Below are 24,078 nucleotides of genomic sequence, written 5' to 3'. Positions count from 1 at the left end.
CCCAACAGGGGCACCTTCCCTTCAACATGGTCAAATCCAGATAAGGCATCTAACAGAATGAGGCATAAGGGGCTGCAGGAGGAGAAGCCTGCATACAATGCATCCAGCCTAACGTTTTTAGAGCACTAACCTGCGTGCACTTACCCTCCACGGAGAAGGTGGAAAACCTTGGTTTTGTCAGTCTGAGGAGGGGGCCAATGAGAGGGCTCATTCATATTTAATTCTGGTCAGCCCAAAACCAGTAGTAAACATAAACCGAGAAAGTCCAGGGTTTTAATGCAACTGGGACTAGCAGCTTATGATTCAAAAAGGGATTTAATATTTGTACAATGAACAGCACCTGCAATGACATGAGTTCAGGCTCAAGGGGAACACACTGCAGCGTGTTTAGTGCTCCATGCACAGCACTGAAAGCGAGAAAACCTTTGGAGCCCTCTTTCTGTGGGCTCAGACAAGTTGTCTGTAGGTGCAGATAACGCATCTTCCAATGCCCTATGTTTAGTTCCCCAGCAGGGCACTGGGAGCCTCCAAACTGCCGTGACACCCATTCACTCTCTGCTGAGAAGTGGGAACAGACCAATGGTTTCTACAGAGTGGCAATGTGAATTCAGGAGTTCACAGGGATGTGTGAGGATAAATGCTTAAAAAGCACTTGAAAGTCCTAAGCAGGAGAATCTGAGACAAGCACATACCCTCCCGCACCTCATGCAATAGGATTACAGTCAGGTGCAAGAGCGAGCTTTCACACTTTCTCCTTGGCATCCGGCACCGGCCAGTGTCTGCAGGCTTGTGGATGCAAGGGAAAAAGCCCAGAATAGCTACAGCTGAACAGCTCTCTGTGTGGACATTGTTATCCCATGCTGACAGTGGATCAAGCTAAATTACAGAAAGGTACTCCAGCCACCTGAATAAGTGAGGAATAGCTACTGGTTTTCATTCTACACCCTAGCTATTTCTCACTAGCTTCCCTGGGAACTCCCTGGGTAGACAAGCCATAAGGCAGGTGACCTGAGGAAACCGAGCACTGACACCTCCTGGGGAAGGGTCTGTTTCAATTTACTGCTCAAGCCGGTTAGTGTCAAACACGCACCACCACATTTTTCCTGCCAATTTTATTAAAAAGTCACGTCCTCTTGTTAACAGCACAGAAAGAAAAACGCTCCAGAACACAAACCATTCAAGACAGAGAGAACTGCTGCTCCAGGAACTTTGTTTTCTAAACAGTTTCTTCCTGCCCTCCCCAGGAAGCCCCAGAGGCTTTAAAGAGGCGCTGTGCATTCCCTTTTGCACTAGATATGATCCAGTCAGAGAAGCCACATGCCCTAACATGCAACACTGGTTAAAAACCTGCTCAGGACTCTCCACCTGAGTTTCCACAAAAGCATCCAGTGCTGCTACTAAAATGTTTGGAAACTTATAAAAATGTAGGAGTCCTCTCAGCACTGCCTCCCCGACCTGCGACAGAACCCAACCTAACCAGCAATCAAATGGAGTCGCAAAGCTCCAGCGGAGTGTCGAGACCCTGCCCCCCACCAGGTAGCCTGCTGTACCCAATTCTGGGAGGGGGAGCTGCCCGCAGACTGGGGTTTCTGTGGCTGGGCTGTTGATAAAGTTACAGTAGTCCACTGCCCCAAAACAAAAAGAAAACTTGTGTCACATGTAACAAACTTCTTGTAAATTTGGCTGCTGGGTCCAGGAGAATTGACAAAGCCTTTTAATTCCCTGGCCTGAGTAGGAAGTTCTGGGGTTTGGGTTTGCCATTGTACCTAGAACAAAAGCTGGAAAGCTCCTCACTCCTTGGTATGGCCAGCAGATCCTTGCTGGCCTCACTAAGCCAGGAAGTCTTAGTCCCTGCCGTGGGAGTTCGACACTGCACTCACTGCCCAGCTTTACCTGGGGGTCAAGTCTTGCTTCTGCTCCATGAGTTTAGCTGCTACAGCACCACCAGGGAGCCTTCCCCACATCTGGCTTATATGGTTTTTTTTTTTAAAACCACACACAAATACTGCTCACCCAAACCTCAGAAGGTCTAACCACTAGCCCCCCAACCCAGAACCATCCTAGAGTTCACACCCCTGCAAAGAGAGGCTTGTAAGAGGGAAGGGAATCAGTCTCAGAAAAACCCAGGTCAAGAAGCCACTTTGTTCTGATAAGCTCCTTGGGAAATTCACTCCGATCACTTGACTACAGAATGCAAGCATGGTGTAACATGCTGTGCAAACATTACTGCAATGGCAACCACCAAGAGCGGGAAATGCAGCTGGTCTGCAATAGCAGCAACTTCCATCGAGGCCAAAATTCAACTACCCACAGAAGCTTCTGAACTCCTTTGTCACTGACAGAGCAGAGCTCTCGTCTCCAAAGACAGCTAACCCAAATCAAGGGGAAGAGGGGCACTAGCCACACACTCAACAGCAATCCTACTGGAGTGAGTGCTCTAGCCACTGTGGAGGCAGAAGTGGCCTAGGGACTGCGAAGAACCCAGAAAGGGAGAGGACATGCATCTTCAAGGGCATTTGCCCTGGGTCTAGGACAAAAGACTCTTAAACAGCTACAAGTATGGTAATGGCGAAGGGAAGGGAAATGGGCTCTGCAGCTGGATGTTAATAGTGTCGCTGGTAGGAGCCCATGGGTTGCGGGGCTGAGGGTCCTGCTCGCCCTTGGGCCACTGTCTGGCTCACCAGGTGGGAGAGAGCAGGGCCACTCTGGATTAGGGTGTCCAAGGCTTTCTGCACACTGGGGTTGTCAAAGTTGATACCTGAAGAGGATACGGGCCTCTGAACAGCTATGTTGCTAGGGGTAGGCAGACGATTTTGGTGCTGACCATAATGTACCTGGGTTGGCTGAGATGCTCCAGGTCTTGGGCCTGTGTTCCTTGTGGAGCCTGGGAGGACAGGAAGCTGGGTTCCAGGGACCTGTGATCTCTGCTGAGATTGGTTTAAGCTTGCAGCACTGAGCTGCACTGCCCGAGCTTGATTGCTGGCTACATTAGCATAGTTTTGGTTCTGAGTGCCACCTGAAGCAGCTGTGGAAGCTGCAGAGCTGCTGTTTGCTACAGCAGCTGCTGCCGCTGCAGCCGCAGCCCCACTGTTGAAGAGGCTGAGGATTTTTGCCTGCAGCTCCTGTTGGGGGTTAGTGGAGGACACTGTAGCAGAGGTGGCAGAGGCCAGGGGCTGAGTGCTCTGATGAGTTTGAGAGCTTGGAAGGCTGGCCTGGCTAGTCATAGACGATCCCGAAGGCGCCCCAAGAGACTGTCTCGACAATGGAGCTGGAAAGAGAAAGGAAGAGGGTGAATTCTCTGCAGGCCCATCTGAACAGGCATCGTAGAGGAGTCCTGATGGGTATAGTTACCAAGCCACGCAAGTCAGCTACTGCCCTATCCTCTAAACAGGTGGGACTGAACTGCTCTGGGTGAGTGGGAGGGAAGCAGAACACAGGCCATGTCACTTACAGAACCGTCTCCATTCACGTGACAATTTGGCGTATCCCTGCAATCTCTCAGAGAGAATCTAACACCCCAGGGAGCTCCCTGAATGATTAGAACAGCCTCAATACTCTAAGGCTATGTCTATGTTGAGAGCATCTACTGTGAAGGGAGAGCTGGCATGTTAGACTGGCAATGCACTCCTCATGGGGGCGCAGCTGTACCTTCAAAGCTGCGCTTTCTGCCACTGTCGTGAAGCCACCTCCCACAAGCAAAACAAGCTACACAGGGAATAGCACAGTTTTGCCAGTGTAACTGTGCCCACATTAGAGGGTTCTGTTGGCAGAGCTCAGTCCTTCAGGAATCATACCTTCGCCCCCCGCCCAACCAACAGTTGAACCAGCAAAGTCTGGTAGTGTAGACATGGCCTAACAAACGTCTCTGCCTCAAAGGCCTGTTAAGGTACACAGCATTGGAGTGAATGTGACTGATAACTTACCCTGCAGAGAGTCAGTACTTCCTCTAAGTTGTCGTTCCTTCCGGTCTCTCAGGTAATTAATGACTTTATCGGTCTCTTCAGCAGTCAGATAGCGGTTGTCTGCCAGCAGGTTCAAGAGACTCTGGATCCCTGGCGGATGGCTCCCCCTGACACCTTCTTCTATGGGTGGTGGGCGTTCGCGTTCCTGCAGAATTGCTTCATCTGCCATCTTGGCAGCCTGCCTGGCTATTTCTTCACGCTCCTTCTCCCGGGTCTCGGTCTTGTAGCGTTCATAATTCCTTGCCACCAGTACCATGGCATCAGCTTGGGGCATGTTGCGATGTTCTGCACAAAGAGAGGCTTTAACTATTTGGACCCCACTGATTTTAGGTGCAAATATTAGGTGCTCCTTCTGCTGACCTGGATCAGCAGGAAATCAGAGTGAACAGGCAGGAGCAACTCTTAGTATCCAAGCTTGGGTGTGGAACATTTTCCAGCGCTACTAGCTACACCCGTGGTTCTCAACCAGGGTTCACCGAGGTCTTCCAAGGGGTACTTCAACTCGTCTAGAGAGTTGCCTAGTTTTACAATAAGCTACATAAAAAGCACTGGTGTAGTCAGTACAAACTAAAATTTCATACAGTGACTTGTTTGTACTGCTCTATATACGATACACTGAAATGTAAGTACAATATTCATATTCCAATTGATTTATTTCATAATTATATGGTAAACGTGAGAAAGTCAGCCATTTTTCAGTAATAGCGTGCTGTAACACTTGTATTTAAGTCTGATTTTGTAAGCAAGTAGTTTTTCAGTGAGGTGAAACTTGGAGGTATGCAAGACAAATCACACTCCTGAAAGGGGTACAGTAGTCTGGAAAGGTTGAGAAGCACTGTGCTAGAGGACTTTGCCTCCAAATGGATTGGGAAGCCACTAGCAAGTAACACCCTAGTTGAGAAGCCCAGCCCCCTTCTCTGCAGCTGCTGAGCACTGCATGGGGGGAAACTTTCATATTAGCCTGACTAGCTGGAGTTTGATACCTAAGATGATCTTCCTCAAAACTCCCCTATAGGTAGGAAGAAAGCAGCTCTCTTCCTTACATTGCATATAAATACACCAGTGCCAAGGGACCGTCTCTGCTGCTTCACCCCAGCTCCCCTGAATAGCCCCAAGTACCTGCCTCTCTTCTGCTGCTACTTAGAGCTTTCCCAAACAGCAGCAGAATACCACTGACCTGATTCTTCTCACCTTCCTTGCTCCCACAGGTTCTAACAAAAACAGTGGGAAAAGCCACAATGGTGGATCTCACTCTGCTGATTCCAGGTTAAATAGTTAAAGCTCTGAGCAGCAGCAGTACTGCAGCAATAAGCAGAAAAAAATCTTTCAAGCTGCTTGATAAGACCATAAAACAACACAGAGTACAAGCGCGACGGTTTCCTTTGGGGGCACCTTCGAGGAGGTTGTGGCCATTCATTCGGTCTCACAAGAAGAAAGGTGAATGGACTAGGGCAGAGATCTAAGAATTGGCAAACTCTCTGAATAATACTTGCAGAGAAGGACTTCAGCATCTAAAGAAAAGCTGCCCAGAGCTTCACACCAGAAATACTGGGATTTGCAGACAGAGCACTGAGCCATACTGCTCTTTTCCCTCACAGGGGGAAATCTGGGTTCACTCTAACATTGTTTCATACGGGCATTGGGTCATTAATAGCTATTTATGTCACAGCAAGGAAGCGTTTTGTCTTGAGTGGTTTTCCGCTTGAGGGAAGAATCTCTGAGACAGCATTGGAAGTGCTTCCAGCATTTCAGAGTGATCTGAACCAGCAGACCATTGTGGCCTCTGTACCTTGTGGTGTGCCAAACATGATGTTAACAGTGCAGGAGCGGTGAACTTGGTGCTGCTGTGTGATGACAATGGCAAAAGGAGACCCTCCTCTGCCTACGTCCTCCAGGGCCTGAGTCAGTGACATTTCTGTGTTGAGGAAGATCAGATCCACCACCATGCCCAGATCCCTCACCTTCCGCCCCACTGACTCGGCATATTCCCTACACAAAGCAAAGGCAGTGCACGTTATAATATGCCAGCAATGTACAGAAACCCTCGTGTGTTCACTTTCATCACCTCCAGGCTCATTTTTTGCATCCGTTTAACTCTGTTCAAAACTGAATTTAAGTTAAACCAATGATGCAACTTCTGCATGTGCACAAGGCCTAGAGAGCAGATGGCCCAGCAGCCTCCAGAAGAGCAGATACCGGGTCCACCTACATTCAGTGTCTTTGGACAACAGGCACTGGAAGCCTGTTGACATCTGCATGCACCAAAAACCATATTAAGCGCAACCAACAATTGGGAGTATGGGTCGATTACTGATCAGAGAGGAACTGGAATCTGCCTGCCTGGAGGGCTAGTTTTGTAGATCTCCCTTAGTTGTGTAGTCATGCTTTTAGCTCAAAAGAAGTGACTAAGTTAGCATGAACCATTGATCAACAAGCTATAGAAAAGAACACAAATGCTTCAGAACCCAAGATTTACAATCCAGTCTCAGCCCTTCAGATTCATACATTTTAAGGCCAGGAGGAACCATTAGAACATCTTAGTCTGACATCCTGTATATCAGAGGCTAGAGAATTTCACTCAGTTCCCCCCGTTCTGAGCCAAATAACTTGTATACTACTAAAGCATCTTCCAGAAAGGCATCCAGTCTTGAAAACATCAAGCGATGGAGAATCCACCCCTTCCTTTGGGAGTTTTGTTCCCACGGTTAATCAATTTGCGCCTTATTTCCAATTTGAATTAGTCTGGCTTCATCTTCCAGCCACCGTCTTTTGTTCCACAGAGGTGCCGCACACAGAGGTGCCGCACTCTCCCTGTTCACTACTCCCGTTTACACAACCAAAGGTTGGCACAGCTCTGACACACACCAGGAGCTCATGCTGGGTTGTTTGTCCATTAGCACACCTAGACCCTTGTCAGAGTCAGGAAGCAGTCCCCATTCTGCAGGTGTGGCCTGTATTCTTTGTTCCTGTGTGTATCCCTTACATTTGGCTGTATTAAAATACATTTTGTTTGAGTGCTCCCAGCTTACCAAGTGATGCAGACTGCTCTGCATAACTGTCCTGTCATTATTACTTACCATTCTGCCAATCTTTTCATAATCTACAGAAATTTTATATTTACTTCCCAGATCATTAATGAAAATGTCAACTAGCATTAGGCCTCCTACAGCTGCCTTCAGAACCCCACTAGAAACAGCCCCATTTGATTATGATTACCCACTGACAAATACTTTTTGGGATCGGTCAGCCAGTTTTAAATCCATTTAATGTGTGCCCTTATTACTACTGCATGGTGCTAATTTTTAATCATTAATAAATAATTCAATTAATAATGACGAGAAGAGTAAGCACAGGCCATTTCAGGTGGCCCTGTATCAATGAAGTACCAGGCTGTTACAGGAAGCGTGTGGGGGTAACCCAGAGTAATATATTTTCAAGGCCAAAATACTTAGTTTTCCCTACCCCAACAAAGAGAGAATATCTGCTATCAAGAGAATTAAAGAAACTGATTGCAACGCTCTTAAATGCTCAAAAGCTACTCTCCCGCATAGCAGCTACAAGGGAAACTGCCCTGAAAATCCAGAGAAATTTTAATTCCAAGCAAATAGTGTCCCTCTATTCAGAGGATCACAACTGGTCACAGCGACTAGCTTCTTACTTTGTCTGTTTATTGACCACTATCACAGAACAGTCCACAGGCCTCTCTGAATCAAAGCGCCTCTTGATTTCCTCAAAGTACTGCCGGTACAGCTCCTCCCTGCGTCGCTCCTCGCGTTTCAGACGCTCTGAAAGAAAGCCAGCCATGGAAATGGAGGAAGTGAATAATTCCACTCTAGCTGCTCAGAGTTATTAGCTACACACCACCAGCCTGCCCAACTCCCAAAACAATACAGTTTCAAGAGATCTGTTGCACTACTCATTTCAGGGCTGGATGCAACCTTCCACCATCTTCAGGTGGTAGAATATAAAAACCTGTCTATAACAATGCTATTCTTGTTAAAAAAACATAGGGCGGGGGGGGAGGGGGGAGCGAGGAGAGAAGGGAGTTTAGGGAGAGGAAGAAAACTGACCTTCTGCACTCAAGGGGGCTCTGTCAAAGTGTTCTCTGTAACGGTCATATGGGTCATCCTTCCTCCGGTAATAGTCTTCCAGGCGAAGGTAACGGTCATAAGCATCATCTCTTCTGCAAAGCAAATGATTCACAGCCTGTTGCATGTTCAGAAGTGAAAATTCCAGGCACCAACATCATCCCCAACTTTTCCCAATGTAATGCATGTGAACACTCTTCCAAGTTAATCGTTAAAATACGTACCTGGCTATCCTTCAGACGGCCAAACTATCACAATCTGTGTGAGGACCAACAGGCCCCAATTTAGTACCATCATCACAAGAGAGGCAGCAAATCACTAGAGCTCCGATCCAGTAGTATAAGATACCTGTACACGGGGTCCCGTGGCTCCCTCACATCCCGATATCGATCATACACAGGATCCCGTGGGTCACGCAGGTCTCGAATATCCCGAGGGTCTCGTAAGTCTCTAGGGTCCCTGATGTCCCGGGGCTCTCGCAGATCTCTAGGGTCCCTGATGTCCCGGGGCTCTCGCAGATCTCTAGGGTCCCTGTGGTCTCTAGCATCTCTGGGATCACGTACGTCTCTCCCTCGAATATCTCGAGCATCTCTGGAATCTCGGCCATTTCTACCATCCCTTGGCTCTCTTCGTGGGCTCCCTCGAATAGGAGAGCGATCACGTCTCGCATCTCGGCCATCCCCATACGCATATGGCTCTCTGAGGAAAGTACGAGGGAAATGCCATTAGACAAAAAACACGAGCACTATCAGCCCTAGACCTCTTACCTGGGGTGGCCACAAAAACCCTTTTGCTCAGCAGCTGAATCCTCCCCTCCTATTCCCCATCAAAACAAGAGCAGCAAGACATGTCCAAAGAGTTGTGTCAAGGCATTGTGAAAAGGTTTCTTATTCAAATGCCTTGCACAGCCCAGCAAGCTCCAGAAAACACCCTATCTGGACCACCACTAGAACTGCAGGATGTTTGTGCAAGACAAGGGCAGGCAGCTAAGAAACCATCGCTCAAAGATGTCACGCCTCACAGCCAGTGAGGAATTTTCAAGCAAAACATTTGTTTTTCAGACAACTGGTACACAGAACCCCAGGTGCCATGTCCTCCCATCCACTAGGATACTGTAGTTAAATGTCACAGGGACCATTCAATTCACTGAATCGAAAAAGAAGAGCAGAATCCCTGAAAAAATTCCATCAATATTGTCACGTTTACGAAAATGTGTGTTGTGATCATGAAGACCATATGGCTGGATTCTGTACAGTGAAGAGATGTTCCCTGAAGGAAATCAGTGTGACTGCACAATGCCCTCTGTTAGGACAGTACTAACCAAGCCAGGTCTGTATCACCAGCAGGATCAGGATTCCCAATGGTACCTGAATGTCTCCTCTCACTCAGGCTTTTAATTGTAGTACAGCAGCATGCCATCTTCAGTCAGAAGTACACAGAAAGAGAGGTGAAAGATTGCATGCTTCTCTTTTCCAAAACAGAATTTGTTTTCCAAATAATGCTCTGCTTTCCAGATCTAGCATAGCCTTCAATTCACTCTAAGCCATAAACATATAGTACGCCTTAGGAATGGAAGTGCTGAGCTTCAGGCAGAGCAGTATGTACTCTCACATGGCTAACATCTGCAGGACACTTACAACGGTGAGAAGAGAAACACCTGGTTAAAAATCTCAATAAAATACTTCCTTTCAACACTTGCAATTGCTAAATTCCCCTTGGCTAACTAGCCTAGTTCCTGAAGCAAGTACGGAACATGCTATTCATTACTATCATGCTTTCACAGCAAGACGAAGGCAAGTCCCTCCTGTAAGTTCTACATTGCTGACAGTTTCATTTCGGAATCAGTTGGAGAGTGAGTATCAGGATTAGCCAGCTAGAGGTTCAGGCTTCAATACCATGTTGATGGATACCTACCAAACCCAGCTGATGATTACTTTCCTATGCCCCTCTTCTCTGACCAGTGAGAAAGTTATGTGGATTCCATGTGATAACTGATAGTTGGACACCCACCATACACAGTATTCCCTGTGGTCTTTATTTATAAACCAGATACAGTGTGTATCCTGTAACATGAACTATCGTTTTACCCACAGGTAATATATAGAGTGTTTTCCAGTGATCAGAATGTATCTGCCCCAGGGAGACTGCATCCCTGGGATATATGAGAAGATGCACCATATTTGAACATGATCTATAGTGTAACCATCCTCAGTATCAGGGAAACAGTTTCCCCTCCCGCTTTATACAGACAGGATATAAAGCATATCCTCACCTACGATGTGTAGTGTAATCACACACTAGATTAGGGATACACACAGTATTCCCCACTCATTCTGCAGTATAACTAGAGGAAATACATCCTGTATTCTCATCTGTAATCTGCAGTGAAACCAGAATAGATACCACTGCATCCACCTGGAATTTACAGTACAGTCAGACACAGGGATACAGAGTATCCCATATCCTGCTGTAAGCCATAGGCTAGAATACAATACAAGACTGCAATGTAATTGCATTGTATATGGTATTAATTCCCACTCTGTTTACCTAAACAGATATACAGGCCACATCCATCCATTATCTGGAGTGAGACATCATGAACAAGGATGCACAACAGCTGTTTGCCCTCAGTGATGCAAACAATCACACATAGCATCAGCTGCTGCTTGCTCAGACACTCCTGTTCACCTGATGTCCAAGGCATTGGCCTCTGCAAACCTGCTTGCACTCCTGTGGCATCAGCCTCCGCTTGCGCTCCTGCGGTGTTGCCTGATGCCCACAGCATCAGCCCCCGCAAATCTGCTTGCACTACTGTGCCGTCGTCCGAAACCCAATGCCCAGCGGCATCGGCCTGTGTTCGCGTATGCTCCTGCCCCATCGCTTGAAACGCAATGCTCAGCGGCATTGGCCTGTGTTCGCGTATGCTCCGGCGCCATCGCTTGAACCCCAATGCCCAGCGGCATCGGCCTGTGCTCGCACACGCTGCTGTGGCATCACCAGTACCCTGATGCCCAGTGATTCCGGCCTCTGCTCTCACATGCTCCTGTAGCATTGCCCAGAGGCAGCAGCCTGTACTTGCATGCTCCTGCAGTGTTGCAGCGGGCTCTATAAATCCACTTGTGCTCTGCAGTATAAATGCAGCAAATTTACAGTATCTGTCTGCATTCTGTATCCCCAGACATTCAGGATTTACATGGGAAACCCCATACACTTCTTACTCCTTCTGTGAGGTCCAGGAAGGAATGTATTCACCCAAGATCTCTAGTGTAACTGAAGATAGTCACAAACAGGGACACACAGTATCTGCTGGGACACCCCTGTAACTGGACACAGCCATAAACAGTAGCCGGCTGTGGCCCACTGTATCTGTATGTACAGGAACATGGGATATCTACTGACACAGACATGATACAATTTGCAGTGTAGCTGTGAAACATGGATGCTTGAGACTGGTTACATGTAGTGTTTACATAGTTCTCAGTAGTAACATGGACATTTCTCTATGTATACAGCTCTGTAGTATATTCAGAGAAGCAGCATACTGTGTCAGAATGTAACTGCAGTGTTCACCCACGCTCCATAGTAAAACATGGACATTATTCAGGAGTCTCCTCCTGCAATGTAGTTAATTCATGTGTCTCTTAATCTGCTGTGTGACTGCACAAGAAGAGCGACACACAGGGACTGTACACATTGGATCTATTTATTAGGGGAGGGATGCATGGGAAAAGTAGGCAGATGCCCAGTATCCCCAATGTAACTGTACAGAGAAGGATGACGATATGATACAAGTGTACATGCAGAAAGGGAAGTTCTCTCCCTGTAGTGTGCGTTGTCTGCATAATCATTTTCCAGGCTCATGTCAGCACTGGAAGCCTTCGACATCAGAAGATGTAAAGTGCTGGTATTCTGTGTTGCACAGCATGGCGAATGCTATATACCCATTGTATTCTCTATAGACGCCTTGTTTCCCTGACACTTAAGAGTCAGGAACAAACAGCAGTCCTTCCCCAACAAATTTCACACAACCTATGCTGCAAAATGCAGCATCCAGTTGTAGTCACAGCAGCAAACACAAGGTTTCCCTCGTGCCTCCTGAGCTGTTAGAATCAGAGAGGCCCTCCGCACATGGAAGGGACGGTCACATTCTGACTGTTCACTCGAGTGTCTCCATTCTGCTGGGGAGGTGGTGGTGAGGGAAGAAAACTAGACATTTAGCAGAGGAAGGAGGGCTCATACCCTAAAGCCTGACCTTCCTAGTATAACTCACTGCTTCCAGGTACTTTACCTTCGTGATGGGCTGGACCTTGATGAAGCCTTATTCATATTTCTTCTTTCCGCTGCTTTATTAATATCTGAAAAGAATAATCAACCCATCTGTTCAATGCTATGGAACAAAAAAAAGATCGTCAGCACATTTTAAATTAAAGCAATAAAAGTTCAAAGACAGCCATATGGTGCAAGGAAATCCATTCAGCCAAGAGGCATTGTCACTTTAATTATTTTTATTAAAATTAAGATAGTACAATGCAATGGGTTGGTCATGGATTACTGTGATTTCCAGCTAAAAGAAGTGGACAGTTTGTATGAAATTCTATCCCTTTATCATGTTTAGGCCCATGTCCAGACTCCTTGTCCCATAAGAGACCACCACCTCTTTCTCCTGTAGTCTGTGGACCAACAGCATGCAGCTCCATGGATTCCAGGAGAAAAAGTAAAGAGTCAGACAATCCTTCGTGAATGGAAAGCTGTTGGCTAGTACACTTCATCTCAAAATTCAAAGCCAGTCCTGTTCGATGGAGGATGCTGCCATCCTTCTGGAAAAGAACCCAAGGGCTCTCAAAAACAAGTTCAACTGACTTCCAGGGGACTGTTGTGACATCAAATTGCACAATCTCCACCACTCAGGCAGAAGGATCCAAAGGACTTGAAGTAAAAACTACCCCATGAAGTGAACTTCATGCAGTCATAACACCATCAGGTCGATGTGATGCAAATAAATGCAACAGATCAGACATCTGAAAATTGTTAACGTCTGAGTAACTGCACAGAAAATGTTCCTTGAAATGTTCAGAGTGGAACACACAAGAGAACTAGGGAGCCACAAGGCTGTAACCAATTCAAGAACACAAGTTCAGCCACAATGGATGATTAATATTAGCCTGGAGAGAAATTATGAAAACATCCATGGTAGTAGAGAGATGATGCGGTTATTATCTGAATGTGGGCAAGAACAAAACCACCCCAGAGTAATGGTTGGTTTAGGATGTTTTGTTCTCAGTTATGAGAACCTTTAAAAAAAGAAAATCACCTAAATGCTACATGTATCACTTGTTTGAGGATTTAACAGTGTAACTAACTGTAATGATTAGGGATTTAAATAATGCATAGCTTTCAATTTTCCTGCAATTGAAAACAAAAAAACAAAAACAAAGAACAAGGCATGTAGAGTTCTATAAGCAGAAACTTGGTGGCTTTACTAATCTACCTTAATTTCCCAAGCTTTTAATGCTGAATTTTAGTTAAAATTAAAACAAAGATGCTAGTTTCAATTTTCATTCTTACTTTAAACAAGAAGGGATGTGTTCTCTCTTTTGGCAGTGAATGAAAAGGCAAATACCATTTGTGCATTAAGTAGTGGTACCCCAAGAAACAAGTGGCATAAAAATTCACAGGATATTATTTGAGACAGATACACTAGGTTCAGAAATGGATGGGTGTTTTGTCTATTTAACGTAGCAACTTTCTACCATATTTACCTTTAGATATGCTGGACATTTATTCTCTGAACAGATCTATTTATCAAGGAGACAATTAAAGGAGTTTCAGTGTATTTGTGAAAGTATTTTAGTGCAATGCAAAAATGGGGTTAAACTGTTTGGTTTTATGTGTTCATGACATTCAGCTTTAGCACACAGAAAATGTACATCTAATGTAGTTCTGTTTTCACTGCATTTTGACTTTTCACTGCAGAATATTCTTTTACCAGATGTAACCCTTTAAGTGCAACACTATCTGCTTCCTTGGTTTAAGATTTTAGAAGTCTTCAAACTGGACATACATTTAAAGGATTCGTCTCTTCTGAAAAATGGACAGTTTTCAAGAACACTTTATTTAGTGCCATCAGCATTTACAGATTAAATATTTGACATTTACAAAACATCTTTTAAAAAAAATCTCTTGTTTTGGAAGATTTTCACAGATTTTAAGGCCAGAAGGAACCGTTGTGATCATCTTGTCTGACCGTACGCACAGCACAGGCCATAGGATGTTCTTGGCTTAATTTCTGCTTTCAAATACAATAGCTGTGGTTGCATAGCATGTTTTTCTAAAATGTATCTTGTTTTAAAAATTTCCAGTGATGAAGGGTCCACCACACCCTTTGTTAAATTGTGTCAATGGTTAATTACTCTTGCTGTTACAAATTTGCACCTTATTTCTAGTCTGAATTTGTCTAGTTTCATCTTCCAGCCAATGATCTTGTTATATCTTTGTCTGCTAGACTGCAGAGCCCTCTATCAAATTTCTGTTCCCTGTGTAGGTGTATTTACAAACTGTGGTGATCACCCCTTGACCTTCTCTTTAAGCTAAGTAGAAGGAGTTCTTTGGGCCTTACCAAAAGGCACGTTTTCCAAGCCTTTCATCATCTCCTGGCTCTTCTCTAAACCTTCTCCATCATCTAAACTGTGGACACCAGAACTGTACAAAGTATTCCAGTACTGGTCAGACCAATGCTGAATATAGAGATAATATTAACCTCCAACTCCTATGTAACATTTCCCTAAACACTGCATTAGCCCTTTTAGCCACAGCATCACACTGGGAGCTCATGTTCATCTGATTATCCATGACTCCCAAGACTTTTACAGAGTCACTGCTTCCCAGGATAGAGACCCCCATCCTGTAAGTACAGCTTTAATTCCTTGTTCCTCGATGACCTTACATTTGGCTGTATTGAAACACATTGTTTGCTTGTGCCCAGTTTACCAAGCAATCCGGATCACTCCATATCAGTGACCCATCCTCAATTATATCACTCCCCAAATTTTCGCAGAGGACACAAACTATCAATAAGAATTTTATATTTTATTCCAGATCACTGATATAAATATTAAATAGCATAGGGCCTAGAACTGATACCTGTGGGACACCATTATAAAACACATCCACTCAACGATCATGCCCCATTTACAATTATGTTTTGAGGCCTATTGGTTTGAGGCCTACCCAGTTTTGAATTCATTTCATGTGTACCATATTCATTTTATATTGTTCTAGTTTCTTACTAAAATTGCTGTGCGGAACCAAGTCAAACACCTTTCAGAAGTCTATTACATAAACACTACTGCATTTATCAACCAAACTTGTAATCTCATAAAAAAATCAAACTAGTTTGACAACCTTCCATAAACTCATACTGATTGGCATTAATTGGATTGCCTTCCTTTAATTTGGTATATTCAAATGTTGTATCAACTGTTCTATTATTTTGCCTGGATCAGTGTCAGCTGACAAGTTTATAATTAGTCTGGTCATCCCAATTACCCTTTTTAAATATTGGCACAGCATTATCTTCCTTCCAGTCTTCTGGAACCTCACTAGCTCTCCAAGACATCAAAAAATCAACATTAATGGTCCAAAGAGCTCCTCAGCCATGCAAGTTATCCATATCCCCCAATTCAAAAGCGTCTAACCTTAAGGAGGATGTTAAACAGCAGCTACTAGCTACAATGGAAAGTATTTCTTTATCATATATATAATAATGATTATATCTGGCTTTTCCCCCCAAATACAGAACAGAAATATTTATTGAACATTGAACTGACTTTTTTGCATAACTGACAATTCTACCATTTCCATTTAGAAATGGGCCAATACCACTGTCAGGGTTCCTTTCACTCCTAATATACTTCAACTTCTCCTTACTGTCCTTAACTCTGCTGGCCAGAGAGTCTTCTTGTATTCTCTTGCTTCCTTCACCAATTTTAATTCACATTTTTCTGTTTAAAATTCTCTCTCCAGTTGACTTGATTATATTGTTTTCTGCTTTGTGAAACTAGCCTTTGTAAAGTACCAAAATACTTGTCATGATCACGGTCACCTAAGCAACCACAGTAACTGTTAGTTAAGTGATCAGTTCCCTTTACCTATCAAGATGAGGTCTAACATACAATAACAAAGGATTTAAAAAATGAAATTCAGTAAAGGCCAGCGAACACTCGGGATTTTTTGTTTAGGACCAACTACCTGTTATGAAGTGCTTTACATATGCTTATAGTGCCATTTAAATACTAAAAACTAATATATAAAAATAAATTTGGAGAAAGATCAAGATATCAAAAGGGAGCAGAGTAGTTGTTGTACCACACACAAGACTAGAACAAAGAACTAAAAAAAAAAAAAGAAGAAGAAAAAACAGTGCCTAATACAAATTTAGACTAATATTCAAGGCAGGTTTCACACAATGGTCTTTCCATAGATCTTTAAAAGAAAAAGCCTTCTTTCTACCCAAATGCATGCTGGCGTCAGTATGAGTAGCATGGAGCAGTTTTCCTTACCTAATCTATACCCTTTAAAAAGGCGACCCTTCTCACCGTCCAGAGCGGCCTGGACGTCTTCTAGACGTTCATACTGCACGAACCCATAGCCATGGAACATGCTGAGGGCTGGAAAAATTAATAGCAGGGCAAGACCAGTTACAACTAAGGGACAGTACTACCACATGCAGGCCATTATATAAACCCCACAGGGCTGAACAAGCAAAGGGACTTTACCCAAGAACATCTATCCAAGCTTAACAAGCACACTCAAATAAGTTAACCAGGACCAAAATGAAGGAGAATTTACAAAAATTGGAAAATAATGTTGCTAAGGCAATTATGAAATGCTATATAACAGCCCAACTTCTTCGGACAAGACAGTGACCAAAAGGCACTAAAGTGACCAAGATCCAATTAAGAGAATACAAGAGCCCTAGAAAGGATAGACTTGTTTGGTATAGTACCATACTTCAAACCCAAAAGAATAAAAGAGAAACTGCCATAACTCTAACATACCTTAGGCTTCAGTTGTACTAAAGGAAGTTAGTTTTCAGGGACAATGCAGATAAAGAAAAATGTCACTAAAGGTCACTTTTTTCACTGTCATCCTTCTTATCATCAGATGTGGCATGAAAATTAAGTTTCTGACTATGATTTCCCAGCCATAACAAAATAAAATACTAACCCCTGATTTTGCCATATTTTGAAAATATCTCTTCCATTTCTTCACGGGTCATGTGGTCTGTGGGCAAATTGCCGACAAAAAGTCTTCTCTCTAAATCCTGTGGATTGGTGCTGTTAGTGAAGTCGCTCTGTTTGATGCTATTGCTCATGCGTCCTCGAGCCATTTTGTTTTCGTTCCAAATGCAACTCTTCGCAAAAAAGAAAAATGGCCATGCATATCATTTCACATCCATGACAATTACAATTACATTGGAACAAGGTTAAAGTTAACATGTTTGCATACTTGGTCTGCCTTAAGCAATCTGTATTCAAGAGAAATCCTTATACAGATGATTTGGAAGTTTGGCAGAAAACTCTCTCTTACGTTGTGTTGGGTTTGATCTTTCTGTTCTGCTCAAAGGAAATTACCGGCCTAAACTCTTAATTTTAAATCGATGATCGATCATTCTAAGGATATGTTTTCATTAGTTCAATTCCAAACTAAGGAATAATTAAAGAAAACAGTAATTTTATATAGGAACATCCTAATCAGTAAATCTAATTAGCAAGTAACTACCTTAGGCTTCTCTACAGGGCCCACTGCTGCAGCATTGAAGCATTCAGTACATTGGTAAAAAATACTAATTAAATAGATAAACAGGAAATAGACATCTTGACCATAGCAATGTAAAATGAGACAATAGAACAGCAATGGCATGAATGAAAAAAGATTTTCAAAAATCTACAGTGAAATAATTAAAAAAAAGTAAGTGAATTACTTAACCGAAATATATAAAGTAGAATGATCTAATAAGTGAAAATCTGATCTTCCATTCATACCAACACTGAGGTTCATTTCCTATGTCCCAATCTGCTTCCCCAGCAAAAAGTCTTCTCCTTCTGAAGCCGGGTCTACACTAGGGAATTTTTTACAAAAACTCCTCACTTATGCATCTCCACCAGTAATTTCAACAGTAGAATTTTATAAACATTCTTTACTGTACACAAATCTAGAGATACCAGCAACATTTCCTGGGGGCTGTGATACATTGGCCTAATTTTGGTTTTTGGGTTTAGTGTGTGGGTCAGAGTGGATTAATTTAAATCACCAAGTGGAGAGCTCAATTTTAATCAACTGCTCCGTTCGTACAGGGGTTATTTTCTAAAAAGTGCACTTGCATTGGTTGGTATAATCATTAAAACATGTTGATTTACAATTAAAAGAACCTTTACACTAAATTTTGTATACCTTCTTGCTACCTAGGTGGGTATACTATAACAACAGACATTTAAGCAATTATGAAGCTTAATATTTTCAGAATCTTAATTGTACATTTTTAGCATGTTAGAAAATGGTGATATATTGTTTATTTACTAGATAATTAACTTTTTGCATGTAATTTGTGTCCGGGTGCATTAGAATAACTGGAATTTAATTAAAAGCACAAAACAGCATATAAAATTTATGTTATTAAACAAAGCAAGCCCTTAATACAGTATAACCTATTGTGCCGTATTTATAAGCCTTGACCTCAAAAGTTAAGTTTCCCCCGATTCTCTTTTTATATAAAAAAAGCAGCTTTAACTCCAAGTTTTTGATAGCTTGGTTTTTGATAGATTTATTTCATAAATAAAAAATACATATGCTGAATCTAAATGTTTTAAGAGGTTATAATAAGTTTAGGCCATAACACATTGTATTAATTCCAGATTTCATTTTAAACAAGTTTAATTTTTAAAAGGAAAAATTATAATTTAAACAAACTCAAAAATCCAATAAATTAAAAAAATAGGATTTTTTTAAATTTTCAAATAAAATTGTGGAATTTTATCCAGCCTGGTGGGGGTGCTGGGTGGTGTTGGAGGCCTGTGATATACAGAAGGTCAGACTACATGATCTGGTGGTCCCTTCTGGCATTAAACTCTTTGACTCTAAGAGATACTGAAACCATCACAGCTAACATATAGGCAGGGTTTAAAGCTTTAGGATAAAAAAAAAAAAAAAAAAAAAAAAAAAAAATCAATAAAACCCTAAAGTTCATCCCCAGGAATGATGAGCGGGGTTTTTGCTGGGGTGAGAGGGTTTTTTTTGTTTTTTGTTTTGTTTGTGGGGGAGAATTAAGAAATTACTTGGGAAAACAATTTTGAACACACCAATAAAATCCTTTTATACTTAGGTTATGAGTCACAGTTTGACTACTCCCGCAACCACAAATCCTAATTACAATCAGTGTAGTTTTCTTTTAAGACTAGCCTCTGGATAAGCAAATTAAGTAAGACTCCTTAAAAGATAAAATGGCTTTGCACTGGTTTTTCTAGTCCCACATAATTATGCAAGAAAAAAAATGGCACTCTCTGTCACATAACCACTCCAGGATTTGTAATATCAGGCGACCTTCTCTGAAGGTCATTCACACCTATGTTCATAATAAGTTTGAAAGGCTGGTAACAGTATTTGTTTCACTTACACATTTAAAAGAGAACTGCAAAGGGAAAAATGTGCTTGCGCCAATTTTTGCTTCTTTAGAATGTATAAAGAACACCTGAAAGGGTTGTTTATTTACCTTCAATATCCGAAATGCCACATCTTATGCACCCTGTCTTTACAGGAAGACTAGCTTAGTGTTGACACTCATCAGTTGAAGAGGTAGATGGTGTGAATATTTAATGAGTTTTTCTTGTAACTGTTTCCAGGAGTTTTAAACAAACAGGTGTAAAACAAGAGTTTTAAATAGTCAAAGTAAAAATCCTTTCCCCCTAGTCAACTGTCCAAGTTTCAGTCCCTTGAGATGTCATAACCCTACTAATCTCCAGGTGTCCACAGTCCCATAGCAAAAACAGGCTGGAAAAGATCTTGATTTCGAATATAAAAATCACTTAGAAAATGTTTTAGATGAAAAAGCCTGTTTTCAACATCATAAAGAAGCAAAAAAAGGACATACTTTTCCTTTTTCAGGTAACCTTTGAAATCTGCACACCTCATGTGTCAAACTCTACTTTAAAAAGTAGTTAGTAGAGGGTTTGAATGTGAGATTTACTGTTCCCAGCCCGTCTTCTCTTCTTAGTTGAAGACATGAGTAAGGTCAGTTTCTTAATATTGAGACCATCAGAGTCATGTCCCAGCTGCAGGGATACTGCTTCAGGAAAATGAATGATTTCCCCATTCAGCTTCCTTCTAAGAATCCAACTAAGGGAGGCTAAGGAAGGAGAGTCTCAGTAGTTAGTGGAAGTAGTCCCAGTGCTGATAGGGGGAACAAGCACAGGTCACTGGAAAAGAAAGCTTAAAAAAAAAAACCTCAGAGTGGCAGTGCACTGAACCCAATCCTCTACTAGAGAGTGGAAACTTGTCTATGATATACTGGCAGAAAGTAAATAGCAGGAATCTGATTCTACCCTAGGAAAAGCAGCTCTTCCTCCAGACACGTGGCTTTGGGTCAGACAAGTCAAAGGAGGAAAGGAGCAGGTGGGAAGAAAGCTGAATGGGACAACTTCACTCTCCTAGAGCACTGTACTCAGCTGTTTCTGTTCTACTGGTGGGATGAGTAAACACATCATACCCTTCCTTCCTCATTCCCCCCCCCAACTTTTTTTTTTGTTTGCCCCTGCCTTTAGCCAGAGAGCAGTAAATGTTAGAAATGGCAAATCTCTCTAATCCGATTACAAAATTAAGAGTTTAGCATTTCACAACCACTTTCACACTTTTTGGCCTAGTGAGAGGAGAAAGTTGGATACTGATACCATACTCTATATCATTGAAACAACATATGCAAGTTTGTAAAAGCACAGCTACAAAAAACTACTAGACACCAACTGGCTGCAGGACCATAGCTAGAGGTAGCCATAAAAGTTAATAGTGATGGCGGCCTCAGGGCAGGCTAATGCCAGGTAAGAAGTCAAGCTCATCCTTCACCATCTTTTTAATTGTCCCGAATGTGGGAAAAGAATGCTGCATTTGCTAACAAAGTGCCACCCCCCCGACCTTGCTAGAGGCTCCAGGTTTCCTATGAGGCCTTAAGCTAGTAGGTTTCAGAGTAACAGCCATGTTAGTCTGTATTCGCAAAAAGAAAAGGAGGACTTGTGGCACCTTAGAGACTAACCAATTTATTTGAGCATGAGCTTTCGTGAGCTACAGCTCACTTCATCGCATGCATACTGTGGTCTTCTGCAGTTTCCACAGTATGCATGCAATGAAGTGAGCTGTAGCTCACGAAAGCTCATGCTCAAATAAATTGATTAGTCTCTAAGGTGCCACAAGTCCTCCTTTTCTTTAAGCTAGTAGGTAGCTTAAATTTGAAGTTCCATTCAATTAATCCCTGGGAGGGATCTCCTATCCAAAGCCTCCTGGCTGTTGCAGGGATTGGGGAGAAGGTCTCTGTTAGGCTACGTTTACACTAGCACTTTTGTCAGTAAAACTTATGCCCCTCAGGAACGTGAAAACCACACACTCCTGCCCCATGAAAGTTGCACCGACAGAAGTGCCAGTGTGAACAGCACTATGCTGGCGGGAGACGCTCTCCCATCCGCACAGAGAGGCTACGCAGGAGGCCTTAAGGCAGCACGGCTGCAGCAGCTGTGCCACGGTAAGGTGTCTAGTGTAGTCACAGCCGCAGTCTAACCCTTCCTACGCTCTTTTCTGGTGCTCTCCTCACCTGCGAGCAATGCCAGTGTCTTTGGCTGTGCTCCTGCTCATGGCTTTTCCAAGCAGCACAGTGTAAGACACAAATTTGACATTTTCACTGCTGCCACAGGATTCGCAACATCTGCATTGAAACTGACCAAAAGCTTATTAAATTCATGCTGCTTTGCAAAGCTCTGAGGAGCAGAGGTCATGGAGCTGCCTTTTGCATGCAAAGGCCACAACTGCGTTAAACGAACGCAATTGTACTAAAGCAACTGAAAACCATAGGAAGGCTTCGTTATACTAATCACATTCAGTCTGCACAAGGAAGTCTTTCCCCCTCCCAAGGCAAAAGAACTAGAAAGCTTTTTAAAAGTCAAAACAAATGGCACAGCAATTAATTGGGAAGTTTTTATTTGCTAAAAAAAAGTTTCCCTCTTTGCTACTAAGCCTGTCCCTGCCCACGAGAGGATTCAGGAGCAAGAGTAGTGATCCTGAAGCGTTACCCATGTTTAGCCAAGTGCAAAGCCCGTGATGAACCCGCGTGGATAAAACGCTTGAGCACCACGGAACAGTTTCACATCAGCGGGGGGGCGATGGAGAGAGACTCAGCAGAGCAGGAAGCAGTGCGGTGAGTGAAGAAAAATTAACACATTTCCCCGAAAGTTTATTTTTAAAGACAGACTTTTATTCAGATGTCCACATGCGCGTGCAGAGTCCCACGCGCCGCCGTCTCGCAGGGCGGCGCTCGGCGCGGTAAGCACGGGGTCCGGCGCCGTCGTCTCCCGGACAGCGGCCCGGGCCCGGGCCCGCCGCCCTGCCCGCTCCGCCGGGGGCGCGCGGCCCAGCTCCGGCCCGCGGGGGCGGCCGGGCTCCTCCGTCCGCTCGCGGACCCCGCGGCCCGGCCCGAGCCGCTCCGACAAGGCGCCTCCGGCCGCCCGGCCCAGCCCCGGCTTCGGCCACGCGCGAGCGGCGGCCCAGAGACGGGGCCGCGCCGCGGGGGGAGCCCGGCGAGCCGCCCCGCGCCCGCTGTGAGGCGGAAGCCCAAGGAGGCGGCCGGGCCTTCGCCAGGCCCCGGGGCGACGCCGCCAGGCCCGGCGCGAGCGGAGGCCCCAGGCCCGGCCCCGGCCCCTCTCCCCGCCCCCGGCACTTACCGTCGCTCCGGAGCCCGCTCTCCGCCTCAGGCCGCCGCCCAGCTCCGCCGCGAGGACAAAGGCGCCAACCGACCCGCCCAACCGCCACCGCACCGCACGGCGAGGCGCTGCGCTGCGCTGCCGTGCCGGAAGGGGGGGTCGCTGCGACAGCCCCGCGATTTACGGCAGGCCCCAGAGACGGTCACGTGCCGCGTCCGCCATGACAGGAGAGGCAGCGTCGTGGGGGCAGCGACGAAATGGCGACCTGCTCCAGATCCCAGCGTGCAACGCGGCAACTCCCGTGCTGCCGGGCGAGCCCCGGTGCATGCTGGGGGCACTTGGAGTCGCCGCGACGTGCTCTCAGCCCCGCCCCCTTCCTCACAGGGTCCCTTTCCCCCCCAGCCTGCCCCCCCGCGCCCCTTTTCTTCCCCCCGCCCCCTCCCAGGCCCCCTCACACCCCCTCTTCTCCCCCAGCCTGCCCTGCCCCGCCCCTCCCAGGCCCACGCCCCTTTCCTCCCCCAGGCGGCCCCCCCCGCGCCCCTTTTCTTCCCCCCGCCCCCTCCCAGGGCCCCACGCCCCTCCCAGGCCCCCTCACACCCCCTCTTCTCCCCCAGCCTGCCCCGCCCCTCCCAGGCCCACGCCCCTTTCCTCCCCCAGGCGGCCCCCCCCGCGCCCCTTTTCTTCCCCCTGCCCCCTCCCAGGGCCCCCGCACCCCCTTCCCCCCCAGCCCGCCCCCACCCCTCCCAGGCCCCCTCACACCCCCTCTTCCCACCCAGCCTGCCCTGCCCCTCCCCTCCCAGGCCCACGCCCCTTTCCTCCCCCAGCCTGCCCCCTCCGCGGCCCCCCCGCACCCCTTTTCTTCCCCCCGCCCCCTCCCAGGGCCCCCCATCATAGGGCCTAATCACATCAGCCACACTATAAGAGGCTCGTTCACCTGCACATCCACCAATGTGATCTATGCCATCATGTGCCCGCAATGCCCCTCTGCCATGGACATTGGTCAAGCTGGACAGTCTCTACGTAAAAGAATAAATGGACACAAATCAGACGTCAAGAATTATAACATTCATAAAC

The 24,078-nt window shown here is 45.1% G+C and overlaps 1 protein-coding gene across 5 annotated transcripts; it reads right to left on the bottom strand.

Moving 5' to 3' along the window:
• Positions 1–1,097: 1,097 nt before the first annotated feature.
• NCOA5 (nuclear receptor coactivator 5) lies at positions 1,098–23,199 on the bottom strand. Of its 5 annotated transcripts, none has more exons than XM_073309671.1 (10): positions 23,026–23,109; positions 17,276–17,462; positions 16,609–16,716; positions 12,339–12,405; positions 8,399–8,749; positions 8,033–8,145; positions 7,621–7,747; positions 5,752–5,951; positions 3,924–4,247; positions 1,098–3,268 (listed from the first exon to the last, which is right to left on the bottom strand). In XM_073309671.1, exons 2-10 carry the CDS (start codon positions 17,436–17,438, stop codon positions 2,604–2,606), a joined length of 2,118 nt encoding a protein of 705 aa, XP_073165772.1. In that variant the 5' UTR covers positions 17,439–17,462; positions 23,026–23,109; the 3' UTR covers positions 1,098–2,603. The 5 variants fall into 5 exon arrangements, with proteins under 5 accessions (XP_073165772.1, XP_073165773.1, XP_073165775.1 ...); XM_073309672.2 differs by lacking the exon at positions 23,026–23,109 and adding an exon at positions 22,557–22,802; XM_073309674.2 differs by lacking the exons at positions 16,609–16,716; positions 23,026–23,109 and adding an exon at positions 13,810–13,845 and having other exon boundaries at positions 17,276–17,314.
• Positions 23,200–24,078: the final 879 nt, after the last annotated feature.

This window comes from Lepidochelys kempii, chromosome 13 (genome assembly GCF_965140285.1).
Source record: "Lepidochelys kempii isolate rLepKem1 chromosome 13, rLepKem1.hap1, whole genome shotgun sequence".
Lineage (NCBI taxonomy): Eukaryota > Metazoa > Chordata > Testudines > Cheloniidae > Lepidochelys > Lepidochelys kempii.
The sequence above is the reverse complement of the archived record's forward strand: the minus strand, read 5'-3'. Positions and strand labels throughout refer to the sequence as shown.

What these genes read in the sequence shown, in the direction of transcription:
- NCOA5 (XM_073309671.1), bottom strand. Translation starts at nt 17,438, where the DNA reads ATGGCTCGAGGACGCATGAGCAATAGCATCAAACAGAGCGACTTCACT. An exon ending in CCACGGGACCCCGTGTACAG is followed by an intron (nt 8,146 to 8,398) that starts GTATCTTATACT and finishes TTTGCTTTGCAG; the next exon opens with AAGAGATGATGCTTATGACC. An exon ending in AAGTACTGACTCTCTGCAGG is followed by an intron (nt 3,269 to 3,923) that starts GTAAGTTATCAG and finishes TTCTCTTTCCAG; the next exon opens with CTCCATTGTCGAGACAGTCT.